General features: G+C 26.8%; 2 protein-coding genes and 1 long non-coding RNA gene across 7 annotated transcripts; 2 read left to right on the top strand and 1 right to left on the bottom strand.

Moving 5' to 3' along the window:
• Window positions 1-3,877: 3,877 nt before the first annotated feature.
• LOC134830426 (myocyte-specific enhancer factor 2) lies at window positions 3,878-10,759 on the top strand. Of its 5 annotated transcripts, none has more exons than XM_063843910.1 (11): window positions 3,878-4,172; window positions 4,232-4,990; window positions 8,101-8,265; window positions 8,325-8,528; window positions 8,590-8,739; window positions 8,798-8,942; window positions 8,998-9,117; window positions 9,180-9,286; window positions 9,343-9,521; window positions 9,582-9,844; window positions 9,904-10,759. In XM_063843910.1, the coding sequence occupies exons 3-11, from the start codon at window positions 8,212-8,214 to the stop codon at window positions 10,059-10,061; spliced, it is 1,380 nt and encodes a 459-aa protein (XP_063699980.1). In that variant the 5' UTR covers window positions 3,878-4,172; window positions 4,232-4,990; window positions 8,101-8,211; the 3' UTR covers window positions 10,062-10,759. The 5 variants fall into 5 exon arrangements, with proteins under 5 accessions (XP_063699980.1, XP_063699982.1, XP_063699979.1 ...); XM_063843912.1 differs by having other exon boundaries at window positions 4,138-4,172; window positions 4,235-4,990; XM_063843909.1 differs by lacking the exons at window positions 3,878-4,172; window positions 4,232-4,990 and adding exons at window positions 5,001-5,290; window positions 5,775-5,812.
• Window positions 10,760-11,876: 1,117 nt separating this feature from the next.
• On the bottom strand, window positions 11,877-25,153 carry LOC134830969 (oxysterol-binding protein-related protein 9). The gene is made up of 13 exons (XM_063844590.1): window positions 25,017-25,153; window positions 24,898-24,956; window positions 18,841-18,892; window positions 18,712-18,788; window positions 18,436-18,645; window positions 16,830-16,898; window positions 16,572-16,689; window positions 15,878-15,953; window positions 15,171-15,379; window positions 14,659-15,108; window positions 12,881-13,400; window positions 12,710-12,815; window positions 11,877-12,167 (listed from the first exon to the last, which is right to left on the bottom strand). The coding sequence occupies exons 1-13, from the start codon at window positions 25,066-25,068 to the stop codon at window positions 12,084-12,086; spliced, it is 2,082 nt and encodes a 693-aa protein (XP_063700660.1). The 5' UTR covers window positions 25,069-25,153; the 3' UTR covers window positions 11,877-12,083.
• LOC134830970 (uncharacterized) lies at window positions 23,624-24,885 on the top strand. Its single transcript, XR_010161985.1, has 3 exons — window positions 23,624-23,715; window positions 23,912-24,102; window positions 24,157-24,885. It is a non-coding gene; the product is annotated as an uncharacterized LOC134830970 (long non-coding RNA).
• Window positions 25,154-25,549: the final 396 nt, after the last annotated feature.

Raw genomic sequence — 25,549 nt, 5'->3', positions numbered from 1 at the left:
TATAATATGTAAAAAATAATAATATTTTTACCGTCCTTATGTAATTTATTTTTCGCGTTGTATATATTAAAAAAGCACTTCTCTGTTCAATACATATACTTTTCAATTGCTAAAATCCGCTTTGACTTGATCCGCAATCTAAAACGAAATAAAAAAAATAGAATTAAATTAAATTTTATAATATGTAAAAAATAATAATATATAAAGAGCAATAAAGAGCAAAATAAGAGCAAACATTTTTTTAATATATTTTTTTTTATATTTTTATTTTAAATATATTTTTTTATATATTTTTTTAAAATATATATATATTTTTTAATACATTTTTTATTTTTTACTTTTTAGTGTTGTATAGAAGTAGTTCTTAACATTTACATAATCATAAAATTTCTAAAAACTAAAAAAAAGACACACAGAAAATTCATTGTAGTGACCGCCAAGGGTTAAGAGGTGTCATACAATCTAAAACGAAATAAAAAATTATAAAAAAAAAATATTTTAACAAGATGCTTTTTTATTTAGGGCCCTAAAAAGTTGAAAATAAACGAAAGTTTTTAAAAATTTAAGCAAAAGAAAAAGACATTCGAGACCAACAATTTTATTTTAATTACGTAAAGCTTTGGCCTCTCATGCTTTTTTCTTTTGCTTAAATTTTTAAAAACTTTCGTTCATTTTCATTTTTTTAGGGCCCTGAATAAAAAAGCATCTTGTTAAAATATTTTTTTTTATAATTTTTTATTTTATACTTTTTAGTTATTACAAAAGATGTAATTTTCCCTTAAAATTTTATGAGGTTTTCAAAGCTTCTATGAAGTTTCTCGAACATTCTATGAAGTTTCTCGAACATTCTATGGAGTTTCTCGAACATTCTATGGAGTTTCTCGAACATTCTATGAAGTTTCTCGAACATTCTATGAAGTTTCCAGAACATTCTATGAAGTTTCGAGAACATTCTATGAAGTTTCTAGAACATTCTATGAAGTTTCGAGAACATTCTATGAAGTTTCTCGAACATTCTATGAAGTTTCCAGAACATTCTATGAAGTTTCTAGAACATTCTATGAAGTTTCTAGAACATTCTATGAAGTTTCGAGAACATTCTATGAAGTTTCTCGAACATTCTATGAAGTTTCTCGAAGCTTCTATGAAGCCCCAATGCACATTCTGAAACTTGGCCCCAATGCACATTCTGAAACCTCGTCCCAATGCACACTCTGAAACTTTGCCCCAATGCACATTCTAAAACCTCGCCCCAATGCACATTCTGAAACTTTGCCCCAATGCACATTCTGAAACCTCGTCCCAATGCACACTCTGAAACTTTGCCCCAATGCACATTCTAAAACCTCGCCCCAATGCACATTCTAAAACCTCGCCCCAATGCACATTCTAAAACCTCGCCCCAATGCACATTCTAAAACCTCGCCCCAATGCACATTCTGAAACTTCGCCCCAATGCACATTCTGAAACTTCGCCCCAATGCACATTCTGAAACCTCGCCCCAATGCACATTCCTCGCCCCAATGCACATTCTAAAACTTTGCCCCAATGCACATTCTGAAACTTCGCCCCAATGCACATTCTGAAACCTCGCCCCAATGCACATTCTGAAACCTTGCCCCAATGCACATTCTAAAACTTTGCCCTAATGCACATTCTGAAACCTTGCCCCAATGCACATTCTAAAACTTTGCCCTAATGCACATTCTGGGTCTCTCTCGGAATTACCAATGGGTACGCTATAAAAAAAATTAAATTAAATTTTAAAAATGTAAAAAATAAATATATTTACCATTTACTGTCCTAAAACGAAATAAAAAAAATTAAATTAAATTTTAAAAATGTAAAAAATAAATATATTTACCATTTACTGTCCTGCTAAAATAATTTTTGAGATATTATTTTTTCAATTTTAGTAATTTTTAAAATCTTTAATTTTAAGTGTTTTTAACCATTATGAGATAAGAAATGAGTTTTATTTTTTTTTTCTAAAGTAGAAATAGATTTGTGTAAATTATGATTTAAATTCAAAAGTTGTGAATCGCTACTTTTAATTATGAAAATTTTTCAGTCAGTCAGTCAGTAAAATTAGAAAATCAGAATATAAAAAATATTTTAAATTAAATATTGATATTAAAAAACAAATAAAGTTTCAAACAAAAAAATTTCTTGAGGTATTTCAAAGATGGTTTTTTTTTAAATTTAAACAATTTTGTGAAAATCCTAAGCGTTTTGAGCTTCTTATATTTATCAACTTGCAAAGGAATTTTTTTTTTAAATTATTGTTTTAATTAAGAACATTTTAAAATTAATTTATTTTTAACAATTTAAAAAAAATAATAAAAAAAATTCGCGTTAATTTTTCAAATGTTTAGAGAATGAAATTCATGTTAAATCTCTCATTTTGAACAAAATTTCAAATATCGTTTTCAAATTTCATTGAATCATCATTTGCACGATTGATGAATCACATTATGAATATTATGAACGTTCATAATTCTCTCGTATACACGTACAAATTTACGTACACGCTATAGTGTTCATAATGCGTTCATAATCAAATTTCGGGTATGAACGTGTATTACCGAGGTAATATGAATTCATGAGTAATTTTCGGTATTCATATTTTTTATGAACCGGCCTAGGTTTTTAGAGATTTTATGATTAAATAAATGTTAAAAACTACATCTGCACAACACTAAAAAGAAATAATTAAAAAAATATATAAAAAAATATATTGAAAAAAACATATTAAAAAAATGTTATACAAGAAGTTTTCAACTTCAAAAGATCATTTATATTCGTCAAGTAATAAAAAATAGCAAAAAAAGCGAGCTAAAGAGGAATAAATGGAATAAATAAGAGCAAACATTTTTTTAATATATTTTTTTTTTTATATTTTTATTTTAAATATATTTTTTTTATATATTTTTTTTAAATATATATATATTTTTTAATACATTTTTTATTTATTACTTTTTAGTGTTGTATAGAAGTTTTTAACATTTATTTAATCATAAAATTTCTAAAAACTAAAAAAAAGACACAGAAAATTCATTGTAGTGACCGCCAAGGGTTGAGGTGTCATTTGTATAGGAGGTCCATTGTGGAGAACCGCAGGACAAATGTGATGTATGGCAATGTTGTGCGTCTTGACGAGACAAACATTTCTGCATCATTATATTTTTGAAATTTGCACTGGGATTCGGTTTAAATTTTAATTTTCCGTTTATTTTTCGTTATAATTTCGAACTCTTATATGGGGAAATTTTTTTTTGCATTGGAATCATGCCTCGATTCCACAAATGGGACCTAAATTAAGAGAAATAAACACGACCTGTAGAAGGAATGAACCTTCTATCTGTTAAAGCAAAGCCGTGAGAGAGGATTCAACATACTGACATACCCCTCATTGACTGAATATAAAGGATCTACCTATAATAAAAAATAATAAAAAAATAAAATTTTGAACCAAAATTTTTTTTTATTGAATGTTATAATTCAAATTCTTATTACTAAAAAAAAATATATTAAGATTGTAAAATATTAAAAGTATGAATTATAATTCTTGTACAAGATAAAAAAAAATAAAATTCCTAAATTAAAAGAAAATACTTTAATTAATAAAGGAAAACTTACCCATAAAAATAAAATTTAAAATAAAGAAAATACAGGACAAAAATAATAAATTAGAAATATTCGGATAAATTATTTATTTAGAATAAATTTTAATTGCATCTCTAAAAGGTTGTAAAATTCCATTAGTACCTAATTTATTAGGACCTTTATGAATTTGATATAACCTAAAGTTTTGCATTCAAATAATGTTAAAAAACAACTCTTACTATTACACAAATAATTAAAATTTAAGAAACAATTAGGTACAGGTAAAATGAAAAACCATAAGCCAATGACACCGTAACGGTTGGAGCCACGGCCACGGAAAATATTGTATCTCTTTAATAAATGTTTAATCATTTAATTATTTTTTAATCAATGTATTTATTAAAATATTTGATTAATTTGTAATTAATGTTATGATGTGTTTACATGATAAATACATTTAAGTAACGTAATAACTAAACCATGTTTGCTTTTCATAGCATGTCGTCCACAAAGGAAATTTTTAATTATCTGACAAAAATCAAAATTTATGTCCAAAAACATATAGGTATAAATGTTTCTTTGTAAATAAATAAATAAATTATAAAATTTTATTTTCATTTTGAGGAGAATGAAAAAGATTCAACACCCCAACAAGTTCACCTCAACTAATTTTATTTTTTTTTCCGAGGAAATACAGTAAAACCATAAGATAAGGATAACTTTGCAACAATATTTTCAAAACAAAAGTTTATTGTTTATTAAAATTAAACGAAACAAATATTTTTTTTTCTTAAATTATTTTTGAAGCCATTCAATGAAATAAAGTATTAAAAGATTTGTGAAACAAATGATACATTTATAAGTTTGTTTTTGTTGGTCTGAAAAAAGTGACATATGACAATTATGAACTAATGTTGTGGTAAAAACAAGACAAAATTTTAATAAAAATAAATATTTCGTTAAAATATTTCTAGAAACTATAAAATAATTAAATAGATTTATAATAGATCTTCATAAATTGATGTTTATTAAAGTGTCCTAGCAGTTGATTAAATTATTGATAGCCGTATCACAAACTACATCGAAATAAAGTTTCAGTTAAAAGTTAAAACACTAAATATTTTGTAATACCTACAATGTAACTACTGAAAATTGATCTCTGAATGATTGAAAAAAAAACATAATATATACATGAAACTTTAATACGTCAATGAAAATTATTATTAATTATTTATGTGCTTCTATCAAGGTCACTTAGTATATGTGTATTCAATGTATAGTGGAAATATTATTTCGCATCCTTATGGTATTATTTCTTCGTGTTTATTGTTCATATGTTGATGACATTTACAAAAATAAATAAATGTATATGCTTTCTTTTTGGTGAGTATCCTAAAAACAAAAAATTGTGAGATTGTTAATTTAATATTAGTAATTGGCTGCTTGTTAATTCAACATTGTGAGATGAATGCAAGTGATATTTTTAGTTTCTCTACAGAGCTTGAGAGTGTGTTGTCGTCGAAATGGGAATATACTCTCAAGATTTTGATTTTATAGGGTTGTTTTAGTGATCAATAAATTTTGATGATTTAAAATTATAGTTTGGCTAATACGTTATTCGTCAATAAAATAATAAATTGAGATAAAAATTGATCGGTTTCAAGGTCTCATGAATTTGTGGAGGTTGTCCCGAATTCCAGTTATTTTGATAACTTACTTTAGAATTAGATTTTATTTAGTTTTTTTCAACTTGACTTTAAATTTAAAGAGTGTAAATTTGTTTATTGTAAAATTTACATAGATATTTATAACATAATTTTCCTTTTTTGCCTATATACAAATACCTACATACGTTTAATTTAAATATTTTTAAAGAAGATTTTTGGCCTCATGCCAACCAATAGTCATCAGACAAATGAATATCTGGCAATTGTCTCGTAAAAAACATATTTATAAAACCTCATCATTAGATTTGTTAAACAGGTTTTTCAAGAAGCACAAAGCCTTAAATTTGAAAAAAGAATTAGGATAGGTATTTAAACATTACTTTATACTTTTTTTGGTCGTTAATAATATACAGTTTTTTTTAACATTGCTGGTTGCCATATTACATATTTATTTCTTTATTTAACATGCTTAATATTTATGATGTACCATTATTAAATAGTTGGACATTTGAGTCATGTTTCAAATGTTATCTATAAAGTAAGTAAATTTATACTTAAAACTTATTTTATACTTAATTGATTTTAAACCAACAGTTGTTTTTTAATATGTAATATAGGTATAATATGATGTTTGACTTTGTCAACGACATTTACTAAAAATATCTTGAACAGCTGCATCCACGTGACTTTTCTTTCGTTTTTGAATATACTTATGTACAATCATCAATGTTACAGGAAGAAAAGGAAGGGAAAAAATAAAAACGTGTTTGAATTCCAAAAAATAAAACTTACTATATTGTACATGCATTATTCAATCATTGAAGAATCCACCTCCACTAGGATATATCGTAAAAACATATGTGAACATAGAAAAACTCACGCTAAGTTTTTTTTAATCTTGTTTTTGTATCGAGTCTATTTCGGAAAGACCAACTCAAATAAAATTGTCATTTTTAGAACATACATTTTCGAAGATAAAAAATGCGCTATTGTGTTTGCGTTCAGTCCGTCTAAAGCGATTTTTTTTAAATTTTCTAACGTTATATGAAAATTTTGATACAATAAATGCGCTCTCGTTTGTTTTTTTGCATAATTCAATCAATATTCTCATCCTACATATTACGATTTGCTTATTTCATTTATAAATTTTCCGAATTTTTCGTGCCTGGCGTCGACAATAAACAAACAGATTGTATACATTTGGTTCAAACATGGATATAATGACATCAGTGACACATATCTATCAACTTAGAACATATATAAATATATTAATAAATATATATAACAATAAATATATAATGTAAAAAATAGGAAAAATTTTTTGTCATATTTATCATATTTATTTTTCATTTACTATTTGTTTTTTTTTTCTGTAAAAATTTGTAAAATAATAAATTTAAATGAAATAAGTATTATAATAATATTAAACAAATTTTATGTATATATATTTAAAAAATAAATGAAATACATATGTACACTACTTATGTTTTTACGTCAATCGCTGCGTAACAAAAATGTGCTTTCTCGTATAAGTATAGATTTCCCTATGTACAATATGGGTTCTGTAGCAAAAATAAAAATAAATATGGTGTTTTATCTTGTATACTATAAAATACACTGTACTCTGTTTGTATAATACAAACGTGCTTGAATATACATTCGGAAAACTCTACTCCTTGTAAAAAAAATGTAGGTATATGCGCGTAATGGTACAACTGAAAAAGTTTTTCGTCGAGACGAGTCTGTTCGTTTATTTTCAGACCGACCTGTGTATATATTTCAAGCTAGCACAGATACAGTTCAAATTGTGCAGCAGTCCAATTAAGATTTATTTTTAATATTACAATAATATTAATAGTAATATTAGTAAAAACCTGCATAAGAAAACTGTATATCAATGTGAACCTAAGCATTAAATTTTTCAATAAGTAGAGAAAATTTTTCACAACTCTCAAAAAAAGTATAAATAAAATGAGAAGCTAAAAATATCCTTTCTTTGAGTTTTTTTAGTTCATGGTTCAAGTGTTGAAGGAAAATCTAATAAATAAGCTGCGATAAATATATATCAATAAACAAAAAATATATATATAAATATCTAAAAAAAATAGATATAGAATCTTTGAAAAGGTGAATCTTTGAATTTTTATATAATACATAACAGAAACATGAGATATTTATTGTGTATAAAAGTGATATTATTTAAAAAAAATAAATAAATAAAGTTTCATGTACAAAAACATTTCTCATAAATTTCTATACATTTATAATTTATTTTCTTGGCAACTATTCAAATACAAGATATAATGACCCTGTAAAACTATATTGTATTTTTCACTCCTTCAATGTATTTTCTAGATAATATACATGTATACTGTTATATTGTCAAAGTAAAATATGTTAAATAGAGAAATATATTATATGAATAATATGTGATAATATAAGTATTTGATAAAATTTAATAAGAATACTTTCCAACTCGTATTGTTTTTCGTAGACCGAAAAATCAATACTTAGCATTGTGCCGTGACCGTGAGTTGTGGTAAAATTGATTAAAAAATAAAATAATAATAAATAATATACGTTGATCTTTCTAAGAGTGTTCAATAGCAGAAACAAACTGTTTAAAATATATGTATTTTAGCATGTAAAATTTCTTAGAACTCTTAGATCATATTTCAAAATGCGCAGAATCGTTTCAATTCTTATGTCTGCGTAATTTGTGATGAAAAAAAAAACAGAGGCGTATCGATTTGACCATGTTTTTAAAACATTTCAAAAATAAATAAAATAATTAAAGTAAATAAATGTTCAACATTTTCATTCCAGAATATGACGAAATTGGTATCACAAATTAAAAACAAAACAAGAAACTTAGTTCATTAAAAATAAAAAGAAAAGACATTTATTCAAAAAAAAAAAAAAAAAAAAAAAAATAGAATGGGTAGAAAAAAAATCCAAATATCCAAAATTACTGATGAACGAAACCGACAGGTATATTTACAATTATTATTTCATATTCTTTTTTTTTAATGCTTTCTTATAATTTTCAGGTTACTTTTAATAAACGTAAATTTGGTGTAATGAAAAAAGCATATGAACTATCGGTACTGTGTGACTGTGAAATTGCATTAATAATATTCTCAAGTAGTAATAAGTTATATCAATATGCTAGCACTGACATGGACAAAGTGTTGTTAAAATATACGGAATACAATGAGCCACATGAATCGTTAACGAATAAAAATATTATTGAGGTAAGTTTATTTAAGTAATATGGAATCTGTAGTAGGTTAATGTTACATAATGTATTTGTAGAAAGAAAATAAAAATGGGACGATGTCACCAGACTCACCCGAGCCTGAAGATAGTTATTCACTTACTCCTCGGACTGAGGCAAAGTATAACAAAATAGATGAAGACTTTCAGATGATAATGCAACGGAATCCCCAATTAACTGGTGGAAGGGTAATTAGATACTCACAAAACATGTAAATATTTACATAAAATATAAATAAACTTACAGATAAATATGGCTAGCAACTTTAACCTGCCTGTATCAGTTCCCGTTGGCGGAACTTATGGTGAACCTAGTAATATGATACAAACAAGCCCGCAAGTGATACATCAAAGTATTAGTCCTCGACCATCTAGCTCAGAAACTGATTCAGGTAATAGCTCGTTTAAAGCAAATAATGATTTCATCACATTGATTTCTAATTGTAGATAATTTTTCCGCCTATCCATCCGGAACTATGCTTGAGATATCAAACGGATACCCACATTCTAGTTCACCTGTCGTAGGTTCTCCTAGTCCTGGACCAAGTCCCAGCATTAATTCAAAATGTGTGTCTCTTACATTTTATCTAATTTATTTATTTATTTATTTATTTATTTATCTAATCTAGCTTTACATAAACAACATTCACCTAGTACCCAAAGTGGAAGAAATTTAAGGGTAGTAATTCCAACACAAATGTCAACTGGCATATCTTCTGATGATGTGTACACAGAGGTAAGAAGAATTACATTCCTTTATTTAAATTAATTTTATTGTTTAATAAAAAACAGCATAATCGACAAACACAACATAATATACAAACACCAGTAGTTGCGCTCCAAACTCCAATACCTGGACTGACTAGCTATCAACTTGGTACTTTTGGTGCCCAGGACTTTTCAATGACATCTAGTGATCTAAATATTTTATCATCTTGGAACCCCACTATTCATCAAAGTGCACACGGAAAGTGAGTTTTGAATTAAATAATGATATATTTATATATATCGTTATCTTCTCTGTATTGTAGTATCCCACATTTAGCTATGCCAAGTAATACACCTCCACCTGCTTTATCTCCTGCATCGGTAAAAATTAAATCTGAGCCTATATCCCCTCCTCGTGACATGCTACAACCATGTTCAAGTGGGGGCGGGTCAATTACTAGCGGGCAAACAACAACAACTCTAACTACTACTAACTTATCTAGTAATAATTCTATTGGAAATAGCTTACAGACGCATCAACATTTGATTGTAAGCAGTGGAAGTAGGAACTGCACACAAAATCTTGGTATTTTTAAATCTTTTATTTTTTAATTTAATAAGTACAATTATTTTTTAATACTAAAGGATCATTGACACCTACAAGTTGTTCTTCTCCAGGAGATACTCGTTCAAATTCAGGCATATCAAACAACTCCACTCAAGCACCAAACGACCTTTCTGACTATGAAACTGGTTCAACGACAATTAAACGTCCAAGAATATCCGATGGATGGGAAACATAATGTGCATACAATATTATTGATAAAACAAAAAATATTACATATTTCTGAAACAAAGTTGGTAACAGAAATTATAAACGTTATAAGGGGAAGTGCAATACTTTAGAAAAAGTATAAAATTTGATAGCTCCATTAGAAACAAGTTTTCCAGCCTTACAATAATTACCTACATTCAATTCGCCAAGTTCTAAATTATTTTAAACTGTCAACATAAGATTTATTTGATATATCTATGTTATATTCTGCTAAAAACCCCAAATGTTTATTTAACTGAAATTTGATATTAATGGTTTGATAATTTTAATAATAAATGGTAATATATTTTTAATTATTATTTGAAACTAATATTAGTTTCATTTGGAGCGAAAATTTTTAGGTAGATTCATGTGTAGTCAATTAACTTACATTAATATATAAGGTTATGTAAGAAATATAAAATTATATAATCAAAGGGATGCCATATAAAATATTAATTAAACTACTCGGTAAATAGAAAAATACACTAGGAAAAAAAGTTTTATACTCACGTATACCCATAATATAGATCAATCGATTTTTTTAAATTTTTAATATAAAATCATGTGAGTTTGTATTCTCTAAAAAGTTGATTGATTGTATTATTTGGGACATAATTTTTTTTTTCCTTGTGCAAAGACATATTTTTAAATTTAGTTAATGACTGATATTAGAAATTCTAGAATACAAGTTAATCATACCTGGTCATAAACACAAAGCTTTTGGTAAAATATAAGATGAATTTTGCATAAAAATGTAATAATAAATGTAATCTGAATTTGAATGTGAAAAATGTGTGAATAAAATATATTTATAAAAAAATGTATGACCAGTTTCTAAAATATAGGTATAGTTTTACTAACATGTCATTAATATTTAAACTAACCTAAATAATACAAACTAATTGTTTTATTTTGAATTGAAAATAAGAAATAGATACATAACATTTATGGACTCAGAAAAAAATGTGATAAAGTACAAAAAAGTATCATATATTTTTAAAAATTACTAACAGCTATTCAGTAAAATCCATTTTAAACGCGTACCCTTAATTTAACGTATATCAAATAATACCTTAATAATTGCTCTATCTAGAGCTTAACCGAAACTTTAAAAACAAAAATACAACAAAAAGGTATGGTATTCTCTGAAAACTGAAAAACATTCAAAAAGAAAATGTTACCTCTTTCTGTAGTGTTGCCTTGAACATAGTGCCTATTTTTCGTAAAAAAAAAATCACAAGAAAAACAATATGATGTTGCATTTTGCACATTTAAATAAGTCATACTATCTATGATGAAGGCACAATCGTGGTCTCACTACTATTTCATTTGCCATCATTTTCAATAATTCTGACCACTATATATGTTATATTTTATTTTATCAACTATCAACGTGCCTTTTCCTAAAACCAAAAAATAAAATAAAGTAAAATCAAAGTACTTTATTGTATTCTTATATTTTTTTAATGAAACATGTTTATTTTCTTTTTTAAACTTAGCATGTGTTCCAGTATGAAAATATACAAAATCATTACTTGTATCATTCAAAAATATGAACCGAAAAATAAATATAAAATATATATGAAATGTTTAAATATTTTGGCAATTAAATTCAATGAATACATCAAAACTTCATTCTTTAAAATCGAAATAAAATGATTGATATTCAAAAATGACAGATTAGATATCTTTTGCATTTCAATATTTTTATACGTATTTTTTAGAATGGACTCATCGCCATCAGCAATGTATATGTTGAAAAAACAAAATATTTAAGTGAGTAGAAAAAATACGTGCTGTTATTTAATTAATACAATTAAAATAAAATATATATATATATATATATAAAATATATGTAAATAAATATTTGTTGTTTTATTTGAAAATTGAATTGGATTGATTGACTTGTTATTTTTAATAGACAAAAAAAATTAATTTAATATTTTGTTTAAAACAAAAAAAAATTGAGATAAACATTTATTTTCATGTTTGAAATAATCACAAAACTTTATTTATCTCTTGGTCTCTGTGTTGAAATACGTTGAGTTAGTGGTCCAGTATATACCCAGCCCTCTCCGATTGGTTTAAAATACTAAATTGAATTAAAATTTTCAAATATTAGTATCTACTTAGCAAATAAATATCTACTTAGGGTGTTCCAAAAACTTATCTTATTTGTCTTATCATTATTTTTATGAAAATTGACCATGGGGGATATAGAAATTTTATTTAAGATTTTGAAATACTTAAGAAATCAAGTTTTGCTAGCTTTTTTAGCGATATTTTTGACGTTTTTTAACAATTTTGATATTTTAAACTATTTTATAGGTAATTTTTAAACATATTGATTAAAAAATCAAGAATCAATTCTTCAAATTTCATTCTATCAAAAAATAACGATCAAAAAATTTGAAAATTATTAAAATAAGTCAAAACGCCAATTTAATAACAATATTATAGAAAATAACTCAAAATTGAACAATTTCATTACTTTTCCATACAAAATAATACTAAAAACGAAAATCTATATAAAATTTCTATAACCCCCATCCCCCATGGTTTTCATTTACAAAATGTAACGCGAGACAGAAAACGTTTTTGAAACACCCTCATGATAACTAGGAAGTTGCTCACCAAGGTGTCCCATTCTTTTGAAGCATCTTTGCGAGCCTTAGCGAGTTCTCTCTGTCGTTGTTCAATTTGAAACTTGGCATTGGTTGCTTTATCAATGTCATTTAATCTAATTAGGTAAACATAATAAGTATTATTACCATTTTTAATAATTTATGTATGAAGTTGTTTTACTTTAGTCCGGCAGTTACATCTTTCCATACATTTCTTGACTCGTTTTCAGTCTGTTCAGCTATAGGTCTAACATTTTTCTTATACACTGGAATGTTATTAACATCTATAAACGTTTCAGTTTTTTTATTATCATTCCATTTAGCCTCCATCACTCCATTCCATTCCCCGTTTATAGATAAAAATGATTTTTTTTCATTCGGTCCGTAAATTTCTGCAGAAATTTTGTTCTTTTTTCCACCATAAAATGGTTTTGTCAAAAATTCAATATCCGCATGATATTGTGTTTTTGGACATGTAATTGTGACACTTCCTCCTAATTCAATCCATGGTACTGTTAAAATTGATCTGCCATAGCCATTTGGAAATGATAATATATATTCTTCTTCTAGATCACATAAGGTCACTATGCCTTGACCAATATTATGTACACCTATAGATAATCCTAGAAATTTAGACTTGGTCCAGACGTGAGCAGTAAAACAAATACGCTTTTCATAGTGTTCTGCATAAAATGCGGATACTGAAAAATAATTACAAAAAGGTTGAAATATGGTTGTTTAAACAAGTAAAGATCTTACGTCAATTAAGTTAAGTTTGATTACGTAGTCATACAAAGCCATTTAGCACATGTTTAAAAATATTTTGACCGCATTTCAAAACATATTTAAATAAATAGAGAAAGTAGTCGTCTAATGAACGACATTTTTTTCTTCGAAATGCGGTAAAAAAATTAAATTAAATTTTACAGTATAAAAAAATATTACAGAATCATTTAAATAAAAAAAATGGGACAAAAGAAACGAAAATAAATAAAACAAAATAAAATAATAAGATAAGATTAAATAAAATAAAATAAAATAAGGACATTAAAACGTACTGAAAATAAAAAAAACAGGGCCTTTTGTTAGCCAAGTTCCTTTGATCAGCTTTATTATAAATTAAAAATGTGGAGTTTTTAGTTTCACTTTTATATAGAATAGTTTTGTAGAAGGTGTTGGGAGAGTATATCAAAGTAATATCGATTCAATTTAATTAGATATTAAATAATTTCACGAGATTAAGTTTAAATGTTTGTTGTATGCGTGATAGCTATATTTTATTTAATGTAGTAACATATTTAGTTTTTTTTTATTTATAATATCGCTGCCAAAAGAGATTTGGCTAACAAAAACTTTTTTAGTACGTTTAAAGGCCATTTTTTAGTTCGTTTTTTATTTTTTAATTTACTTTTTAGTTTTTGTTTAAAATTTTAAATTCTTTGTGTTTTATAATGCGCAAATGCATGCTTCGATCTTCATTTTTTTCCGGAGAAAATAAAAAATGCACGGGTCGATTTTTTTTTGCCCTGTCTTCCACTAAATTAAAATCGGATTTTAAAGAATTTAATTTCAAGTTTTGATACAACTTTGAGCTCTCTGTCCTTTAAAATAACAAAGTTGTAGGAACAGAGTTGTAGAAAAATGTTTATTTATAATACAATATCTTGTGATGTCCATGTATGCCTTTTTGCAGACGTCAAACTTAATTTAGCTTATTTCAAAGTATAATATATTTTGTTTCAAGTAATTTGTTAAAAAGGATAATAGAGTGAAAAATCTGAAACACTGGATAAGCTTACTAAAAGAAAGGTGTCCATCGGACACACATTTTGCGTAAAAAAATTTCTAATGTACAATATAGTATTTGATTATAACATTTGAAATGCGATTGAGCTTAAAGAATGTCTTGTTTGACATTAATATTGACTTAAGATCCTTGCTTAAAAAAAGGTACTGTACTTGGGGGATGGTGCGAAACTTGTTCTGCGATAAAAACTAAATCTCCTTTTCGGCACCACGGCAAAGGCCCTTCTGAGTATATTTCACTTTCACTATTTTCAGTTTCAGGTATTTCCCAATGACATCTGAATATTTCTCCAATAATTGGATTGTAAGGTTTTTTTGCTACTGCGCTTTTCCTTCCTGCATGATAGGAACTCAGATACCATTTAACAACTTGTACCATTCGTTCTTTCGGTGTCGGCAAGTCAACTATTTTTAAAAATAAGTCTGGATGAGCAAAATAATCGGCATACATTTCAAGAAGTGATCGTCTTTCAAGAATAAACGTAGGTAATACAACTTTAGTTAAATCCATGCCAATTTTAACTTGCGATAGTAAATGAGTTACAACAGAACCGTGGCTTTCCATTGAAATGTCATCGTTATCATTATCATCTTCATATATTGCTAAAATTGTATTATTTTTTATTATTTTTTTATGTTACATATTTTTTTTAATAAAAACTTACCATCATAGTCAAGTGTTCCATCATGCCGAATAGGTAATTTGTAGCGAGAGCTAGCATCAATTGTTTCTTTCTTTGCAATGTCAGTTTGTTTTATAAAAGTGGATTTAATACATTCATCTTGCTTCGATAATGATTCAAAATCATTTTCGGTCATCATTGGAGAGTTGATTGATGGATTTGTATCGAAGTTTTGAAGAGGTTTTAAATTGCTGTATGAAAATTAAATAGAAACAATAAATAATATTTAATAGTATTCAAAAAACAGACAAAAAGTAGACAAAAGCAAGGATCTTAGTAACAAAATACCTTAAACTAGCTTTAGTAAAAAACGACCGAAACATTGTTTTTTTTTCTTAGCATTTGCTTATTGATTTAAAATTTGAAGTTAAAATAATAAATCAAACATGAAGTATTTAGGTAATTACTATAACATGTAAAACAAATTTTTACTTTTGTAGTAAGATGGCATTGATAAATAAAATAAAAAATATTTGTAGTTAATGATTATCAGGGAGCTTAAAATACTTCTTCTTTAAAATTTTGACAGCAGAGAAAATACGCAGTGCGCATGTAAATTTGCTATGTTTGTAATATAAATATTCCCTGTAAAATGTTGCTGTTAAGTATGTGTACAATTATTCTATGATTTTTACTTGTTTGTTATTAAAATTATATCAAAGTTTGTTATTTTATTATTTAAATCGTACCAAGTAAACTCGTCTTCATCATTAGCATCAAAATAGTCGTCATCCTCTTCAGAGCTTGAGTATGATGTTTCTGGTACTATATCGAAAAATTACATAAAAAAAATACAGCAAGTTGAATATAACTGGCTTTATAATTAAATAGTTCTATATTATATTTTAATAAATACAAATATTTATAATACTATATTTTATAATATACATATATTCTATACTATGGGTCTGAAGAAAAACTGGGAAAATTAACCGCTAGAGAGTTTCACTAGAACAAAAGTTTCTTATTTTTTCATGCTCTATATGGAAAGTTTATTAGATTTTTGATTTGGTGAAGTTGTGATTTTCAGTGATTCCTCGTGAAATGACCCATATATGTACATATATGAGGCATGTCATCAGGGAAAAAATAATAATATTTTTGACATTTTAAGGCAATTTTTGATTCAAAAGTCATGAAGCATGACAATTAAATTTAACAATATTTTATATAGATAAACCTAGAATCTTTCGTAGCTCAAAGCATACATACAAGTCAAGCCTCAATAACTGAGAAACCATATGAATCAAACAGTCTTAGTAGTTTTTTTCCATTCTACAAGAAATACTTTCAGCTAATAGCATAGTGCCACACAATTTTTAATTCAGACTGTATCGAGGTGTTTTTATTAAAATCTTTAGAAAAATTAGTAATTTGAATTACCTTGATCTTCAGTTATATTTGTTTTTTTTGGTCCATGATAAATTCCGTTGATAGGATGTGCAGTATTTTTTGCAATTTGCAATAATACTATTGAATGCTTTATGTTCTCCAACATATTCTACAAAAATAAAAATTAATGATCAATTAAGGGCCGACGAAATCTAGCACATTTACACTTTAAATATATTGCTTATATACATACTAGTTTTACTCAAAAATAATAAGAAATACTAAATATATTAATAATATTTAACTTACATTTCCAAGATTCCTCACTATATGATTTTGATCTGCATTCTCCAATGCTTTAAATTTTTCTTCAATTTTCTATAGTTTAAAGTATGTTATTTGTTTAAATTTTTATTATAAATATTCAAAATATTTTTAATAATAAGAAAAGGAACTAGGTATTAATCATTTATCGAGCAGATGAATTCGATCGCATTTTAGATACAGTTTTTCATTCAAATTTTTTACATGCTTTTTTTTAATTCAAAATGGATAGGGTATGTGGATAGGGCAAAGTTTTAGGTGGTTCATTAGGGCAAAGTTTTAAAGAAACTTCAATGAATGGTCGAGAAAGCTCAAAGAAGCTTCGAGAAATTCATTTACTATTCAAGTTTTTCATACTAGTTCCGCTACGGACGGACAGACGCGCAACCAAGCACAATAGTCCCTTCCCTTTTTTTTTAAATTTATAAATTTTGCAAAAATTTATTTATAAAATAAAAATAAAAAAAAAAACATCTTTAAAACGTAATAAGAAATGTTAAAAGTGAAGTTTAACTTAACGTTTTACTTAAACAAAATATCTAATTTAATCTGAAGGTGTGATACGCCTTTTTGTTTTGTTTTCGTTTTTTTATAATTAGAATTTTTTAATTTTTTTTTTAATGTTTGGCTTTTTAACTAAGTTATATAAAATATTAAAGTTATCATAACTATGTAATATTGGTTGATTGTAAATTATTTAAATAGGTACTGTTGAAAAAATCGCACTTAAGTGATGAGATACAGAAAATTTCTCATTATGGTTAATATAATGAAGTGACGCGGTCCATCAATCATTCGTCCTCAAAGTTATGTTCGCTTCGGAAATTTGGAAAAAGTTGGACACTTTCCAATAATATTAACAGTAACAAATTAACTCGTTTTATGAAGTCTTATATTTTCTTATTTTTAAATGTTTGAAAACGGGAATATGGGTATTTGTACACGAGGCTTGTTAAATAAGAAAACATCCCTTTTTGTTTATGGCTTAGCAAGTTTTGCTAAGCCCAAAAATATGAAACTGTATCGGGTTGGAATCCAAATATCTTAAATTAAGTGCGAAAAAGCCTATTTATCACAAAAACTCCCAGATCGGGTAACTTTAACAGAAATAAATTGCAAGTAGTAAATTGCATAAGTAGTCTTTTTAGAAATGCTTGAATTTTTTAAAAGCACTTTTTTCTTTTGCTCAATTTTCAAAATTTCCGAGTTTAGCAGAAAGATCAGATTTTCTTGCGCTAAATGTATAGAAAACAGTCCAAAGTTTTCAAAAAAGTCCGTTTTAATGTTGAGTTTTGCCATATTCACTAAACGATAAAGTAATTTCAGTGGGACGTTTTCTTGGTTAACAAGCCTTATACCAATAAAATAAATTAAATTTAGAGACGATAAAATTAAGTTTCTGATGGCCGAATAGTTTCATCAAGTTTTGACCCTTAAAAAACGAAGTTATTGTGAGGATCACGATATGATCATAAGGCCGCGGTAATGCAGTGTCATATTTACTGCGAAGACAGACATAAATTACGGTTATGATTGTTTATAAAGACAACGTTTATCTAAATAATAAATAGAGTAATACTTATGGACATACCAATACTTGTTCAATCATCAATTGTAAATAAGCATCTGCCTCACTGACTTTTTTGTCAAATAAATGAAGAGGGTTCAATTCTTTTTTATAACTACCAGTTGAACTGAAAAATCTTTGTTGTTCCAAATATGTTTTATTTCGCTTAGTGTGTTTGTAAATTATGTCTTCCAGTTTACGAATCCATTTTTCTCGCTCCTGACCATCACGGGTCTAAAAAATTTTTTAAATAATATAAAGTTTATTTTACATTTAAATTTTATTTTACAAATAATTTACCTTGAAGTGAAACGTTTTGTGATCAACAGTTATAGTAAATGTAGTAGTATCTTGATCATCAATTCCTAAGACAGCACCTAGAAAATATTTTGTAACAGTACTGATGGAACTGAATTTCTTGTCTCATACCTTTCAAGCGCACACAACCTCTTCGTAATCCTTTCATCATCTTTTCTTTGGACTGAAATAATATAGTTATATAATTTCGTTATTTATAGGTCTTTTTGGATTTTTAAACTTATTAAATCATTTTTACAATATTTCCTTTATATTATATAAACATTTATGTATGTTATTAAATGGTTTAATCACTCAAATAAAGACAAATAAAGTTATATGTATAATTATGTATTATATTATATTATATTATTATGTAATACATATATAAAAAGCTTCGTACGCACTATTCAATGATTATACGCGTAAAACTCTTATGATATCATCATGTTCATAAGTTTAGAAATAGGATTTCCAGAGTTTTATGAAATTGCCGTCATTTTTGAGAAAAAGACGATAACAACTGAGTTGAAAAATAGTCGAAAGATGAAAAACATGGTTGTCCATGAAGAGTCTTAAAACCAACAGAAGACACCGACAAGAGCCAACATCGACAATCAATTCCTTTTAAAGCTAAAATGGAATGATGGAATGTAGGTAGGGTAGGGTAGGGTCTAGTATGGCTCGCACCGCGGTCTCTAAAGAGTCCTATTGTACTTCATACTGTGAAATCGTAAACTTTCTCAGTAAACGCCGAGGAATGAGTCTTAGCTTTTTACCTGTCATCCCAAGCAGGCGCCCTCAAAATTCACTCAGCTCTCCCAGAAGGTCCCAAAGGGTTTCTAAAAGATCTCAGTAAACTTTGAGCACGATTGGAGTCAGAAAAGTTTTTCATGATTTCGAGTCTCGAACCAACGACCTTCAGATACCTTCAGATACGCTAACCACTGTATTGAGCTGACTCCCTTGGTGGAATGTAATGATGAGATACAGATTGTGTAGTTTTTGATAGGTAAATTTGAATTAAAAACAAAATAAATTTTAATTTTAAAGAAGAAATACATACGTATAAATTCGTACATATAGTTCGCACAATTAGAATATTCTTCATATATAATGTATTAATTAATTTTTAATGTATTACTTTTATATAAAATATTGTTAACATCATAAACAATTTTGGAATTTTATATTTATTTAAATAAAGTTTTATTTTTACCGCGGAATCGACTAAAGAAAATTATAAATGATGACGTTATTCAAACGATTTTATATATTTTTTATTTGTATGATGGTGCTTATTATAACTTAAAGATAAAAGTACAATATAACCCCTTTAATTATTATACAAAACATGTTTAACATTATTAATTATAATTACTATTGTTACTGGACTTGTGACCAAATTAGAATGCTTTTTTATAAAAGATATACATGGGCAGCTTTTTTGAAAAAATTCCATCGAAAATTTTTTTTTTATTTTATGATGGATTTTTATCGGGGATAAAATTCTGAGCAAAATGATATACATCTTGTTGGGCTCATGACTCATTTTGACCCAGTTAGGGCGCAAAAACGCGTTTTAGGCTCTAAACATGCTCAAAACCTATAAATAGCTTTATCTCTGTAACGTTTTAACCGATTTTGATGATTGAGGTATCGTTGGAAAGGTATTGAAAAGACGAACAAAATTGTCTATGTAAAAAATTAGCTAACTTGAAAAATTGAAAAGTTATTAAGGAAAAACCGCGAAAAAGAGCCCATCTTTGAGCCTGCTGCATTTCTACAGCGCACTTTTAATTGGGCTCGGAGTACATTCAAATTAAAGGTAATCTTTCAAAGAATAACATATTAAAATTAAAATTTCTGCACTCCAAAGGTTTTTGAGCTAATAAGTAAAAGAGTAACGACTGATTTTCGCTATTTTTCCCCTAACAATACTTAAAATTCAGTACAAATATGCCATGACTCATACAATATTACCCGTACAGAGCGTTAAGTTTGGAGTAAAATGATCAAATACGACATGACTCATGCTATATTACGCATACAATTAGTTAGAGATTTTAGTATTGTTAGAGGAAAATAAGCGAAAATCAGACGTTACTCTTTTGCCTTTATCTCAGAAACCTTTTGAGTGCAGACATTTTATTTTTCATATGTTATTCCTTAAAGGATTACCTTTAATTTGAATGTACTCCGAGCCCGATTGAAAGTGCGCTGTAGAAATGCAGCAGGCTCAAAGATGGGCTCTTTTTCGCGGTTTTTCCTTAATAACTTTTCAATTTTCCAAGTTAGCTAATTTTTCACTAAGACAATTTTGTTCGTCTTTTCAATACCTTTCCAACGACACCTCAATCATCAAAATCGGTTAAAACGTTAAAGAGATAAAGCTATTTATAGGTTTTGAGCCTGTTTAGAGCCTAAAACGCGTTTTTGCGCCCTAACTGGGTCAAAATGAGCCATGAGCCCAACAAGATGTATATCATTTTGCTCAGAATTTTATCCCCGATAAGAATCCATCATAAAATAAAAAAAAATTTTTCGATGGAATTTTTTCAAAAAAGCTGCCCACATATTTAAAAAAATATTGTTTTACTGAGCATGAAATGTTTCATCTTCAAATTATAAAATATACCAAATAAATAATCGTATACTAGTGACAAATTAAAATTTTAAATTAAAATACATAGAAACTGCGAGTTTCTCTAAGTTGTAAATTTCTATTGTGAACTGATACCTTATGTGTACTGATATGTTCAGTAGTTCCGCGAAAAGTATACATTTTAAAGGTATAATCAAATAAGATATTTAGTCACAAACATCTACTATTCAAATTAAGACCGTCTGGTAAATTTCTCTGCAAAGGTATTGAAATTTAAAAAAAAAATTGTAAGTTTTTGAGAATAAACACGTATTTAATTTTGTTTTAATAATATTTTTACGTATTACAATTAAAAAAAATATTAATTGAAATTAAATAACTTTCGTTGGTTTTTTTTTAAACTACCTAAGTCAACTTTCACTAAACCTTATTATTTAGGTAAAGAGAAGCAAAAAAGTTGTTTAACTTATTATAGAACTCCTAAGGTGAACAACATTGGTGAATATGATCGAGTTTTTGAAAATTAAATCAATAGGTGAGTTATGTTTCAAAATTAGACATAAATATTTAGTTTGTATGTGTTTATTTAGTAAGAGGCCATAATTATTTAATATGTTAGTAAAAAATTCGATTTGGCTGAAATTTCGTATACGGATAGGGCTTGTCATCCTGAACAAATCCCAATCGGTCATTTTTGGTTCTGACTCATCATTGACCCGTGGGAGGCTTTTTCGCGTTTTTCGCGCATATCTCGCTTTTTTATGCGTCAAATTTTCAAATGTGCATATCTTTTTAACTATAAGTCCGATTTTAATGATGAATACTCGTTGGAAGCGTCTTTTAAAGACAAACAAATTTGCTGAAGGAAGAAATCATTTTCGTTTTGCAATGACAAAGTTATTGGTCAAAAACTAAATTTTTTTGGCTAACTTTGAGCCTGCGTAACTCAAAAAGTTCTCACTCAAATAAATTTTAAATAAAGAATTGTTAAATTTCCGTTAAATTTTCGTAAATGCTGTTTCTATGACTTTTACAATTAAAATATATTATCTATTAAATATGATAAAAAAATTTCACATGCTGATATAAATAATATATAATAATAATAATAATATATATAAATATATATATAATTATATTATATTATGTATATGTTTTTTTCAACTTGCAGATCCAGCAGTTGATGCTTATCCATTTATGGATACACCAGTTACAATTATGACATTGATTATAATTTATATAATGGCTGTACTTCATATTGGACCTAAGTAAATATAACTATGAAATTTGGTATTTACCAATTATTTATTAACATCAATTTTCTTCAGGTATATGGCTGAAAAAAAGCCGTTCCAGTTAAAACCTGTACTTGCTTTGTATAATTTATTTCAAGTATTTTCTTGCGTGTACATCATTATAAAGGTTAATTAGTAATTAATAATTTGTAATTCTTATAAATTGTTTTTTTTAATATATTGAAACAGTTACATGGACAAGGCATGACATTTAAAAACACTTGGAAATGTGTTCCTACTACTAAAATACGTGACGATGTGTGGTTTGCAAGACTTGATACTGGTTCTTTCATAATATTTGTAAAAGCAACAGAATTTTTAGAAACAGTGTTTTTTGTTCTTCGAAAAAAGCAAAATCAAGTGACTTTTTTACATATTTATCACCATATATCAACGTTACTTTTATTTTGGTGGAACTTTAAAACTAGCTCAGGTATTGCATTTTAAATATCAAAATCAAAATTATATACCTAATAATACACTTGTTATTAATTACAGATATAATGGAGATTTTCATAATTCAAATTAATTGTTACGTTCACGTTGTTATGTATTTTTATTACTTTTTGGCTCTTTATGAACCATTTCAAAGATTCCTGATAAATGTAAAACCATACATTACAATAATTCAAATGATCCAATTTGTGCTAATATTTGGACATGTTGTTGTCGCATTATCACCTTCTTGTGACGTGAATAAGTTAACATTTGTACCGCATTTACCTAACATTTGTCTTATCTTTTATATGTTTTACAATTTTTTTGTAAATTCATACACTAAAAATAGATCTCCAAGACTTAAAGAAGGAGGACTTACTTTAAAAAAGTACAAATATTGAAGGTACCTTATTACCTTATAGTTACATTTTTCTCAACAATACATAAAATTAATTAAAAATATGCAAATATATTATAATTTATGAAATCCTATCTCGCCAATAAAACCTGTTATTGTATTAATTTTATTTTTTCGTATAAAAAAGTAATTACTAAATTTTGTCGTTGAGACCTAAAAAAAATACTTCACTCATTTCAAAATATGCCTTCAAACAAATCGGACTAAATATTAAATCATAATGACAAGGTTTTGGAAAATACATTCAATCGGTAAGTCAATATCTAAAAATACCATAATTGTAACTGGTGATATAATATTAAGGTATCTAATCAACATTTGATTTTAAATTCGTGTGCAAAATTTCTCTTCTTAGGCTAAAGAGAAATTTAAAAAACAGGTTTTAAAAAAACAAAAAAACTTTCATATTTAGAGCCTCATTCAAATGTAGTGTTTATTTATGATTAGTTCCAGAAGTCGATGAATATCCTTTGATGTCATCACCTGTACCAATTATTACGGGAACAGCAATCTACTTATTTGTAGTTTTAAAATTGGGACCTACTTTCATGGAAAAGAGAAAACCATTTGACTTAAGAAAATTTTTGATGTTTTATAATTTATTTCAAATTTGTGCGTGTTATTGGGCTGCTGCAAGAGTAAGTATTTATTTTACTATGATGAATAAACATTAACATTCTTTCATTAATTAGTTTACTGAATTAGGATTCTCATTTAGAAATACATGGCAATGTATTCCAAGTCGTTTGGAAATCAATGAAAACTGGCGTTCAAAAATGCAAGTTGGTATGTTTTTGTTATTTGTGAGGGGAATTGAAGTTGTAGAGACATTATGCTTTGTGTTGAGGAAAAAACAAAATCAAGTGTCTTTTCTTCATATTTATCACCATATATCAGTATTTTGGCTTTTATGGTTAACAATAAAAATCAGTGCAGGTGATATGGAGCTATTCGTAATGGTTTTAAATCTCTACGTGCATGTGGTCATGTACGTTTATTACTTTTTTGCATTGTTTAAGCCAATGCAGTTAATTTTAAAGCCCATAAAACCAGCTATTACTATAATGCAAATGGTAAGACTTTCATTTTTCGTATGTGTCGACATTTAAGTTTTTAATTTCATTTAAATTTTTTCAGACTCAGTTCATCCTTATGTTTGGACATGTTATTACAGCTTTAAAACCCAGTTGTCACGTTAATAAGACAATATTCTATTCATTTTTACCCAACGTTGTTATCATTTTCTACTTATTCTATGACTTTTACAAAAAGTCTTATAAAAGACAGCTAGACACAAATCATGTAAAATACTCAAAGATTCTTAAAATCAATGAAAACAAAATAAAATAGTTTATTGCTGAATTGATAGACTGCATTTTTTAATAAATAATCATATCATATCATAATAAATATCTATGATCAAGTATACTTGCCGTATAGTAAGATAACAATCCAGTAGTTTCATCCAAAACGAAAAATCTATATTGCCATCCTGAAAAAATAATTCAATTTTGATATTTTTGTGGCATTAATATGGAATTCATTGTATAACCTTTAGCAAAGTTAATCCATTTATGCAAGGTTCCTTCTAAATTAGTCATCATGAAATATAATGTTTGTTACTTTTTTTTGAAAATATTTATAGGCAATTTACGAATAGTATGTGTTTACCTATTTTTTTTTATTTTTTGACAGACAAAAATAAATGTTTATTGGGAATGTCATAGGGATAAAATTTGAAATATACGGTTTTTTTCTTTAGATTTTTGTGTTCTTATTCATCAAGATTCAGAAACTTATTCATGTTATTATATTACATATATGTGAAAAATTAGGGACCATTGATTTTATTATATCTTGGCTGAGCAACTTTCATGGTATCTACATCTATTCATTAACACAGCTATCCATTTGATTACTTTATTCATCGAAAGGATATCGATAACTTTGAATTGAATACGAATTATATGTTTCTATATTTATGTGTATTACTTTCTTATTTATAACTTCCGTGCACGTTTTTTTTTTGTAATTCATTGATTATTCTATTGAATCGTACAATAATAAAAATTCTATAAGAAATGT

The sequence above is a fragment of the Culicoides brevitarsis genome, chromosome 2 (assembly GCF_036172545.1).
Source record: "Culicoides brevitarsis isolate CSIRO-B50_1 chromosome 2, AGI_CSIRO_Cbre_v1, whole genome shotgun sequence".
Lineage (NCBI taxonomy): Eukaryota > Metazoa > Arthropoda > Insecta > Diptera > Ceratopogonidae > Culicoides > Culicoides brevitarsis.
The sequence above is the reverse complement of the archived record's forward strand: the minus strand, read 5'-3'. Positions and strand labels throughout refer to the sequence as shown.

Coding starts and splice junctions, on each gene's coding strand:
- LOC134830969 (XM_063844590.1), bottom strand. CDS start 25,068: ATGATGACTAATTTAGAAGGAACCTTGCATAAATGGATTAACTTTGCT. Junction 16,899..18,435: donor TGATGATTGAACAAGTATTG/GTATGTCCATAA, acceptor TTTAAACTATAG/AAAATTGAAGAAAAATTTAA. Junction 12,168..12,709: donor CAAAAGAATGGGACACCTTG/GTGAGCAACTTC, acceptor AATTCAATTTAG/TATTTTAAACCAATCGGAGA.
- LOC134830426 (XM_063843910.1), top strand. CDS start 8,212: ATGGGTAGAAAAAAAATCCAAATATCCAAAATTACTGATGAACGAAAC. Junction 8,266..8,324: donor CTGATGAACGAAACCGACAG/GTATATTTACAA, acceptor TATAATTTTCAG/GTTACTTTTAATAAACGTAA. Junction 9,522..9,581: donor CATCAAAGTGCACACGGAAA/GTGAGTTTTGAA, acceptor TCTGTATTGTAG/TATCCCACATTTAGCTATGC.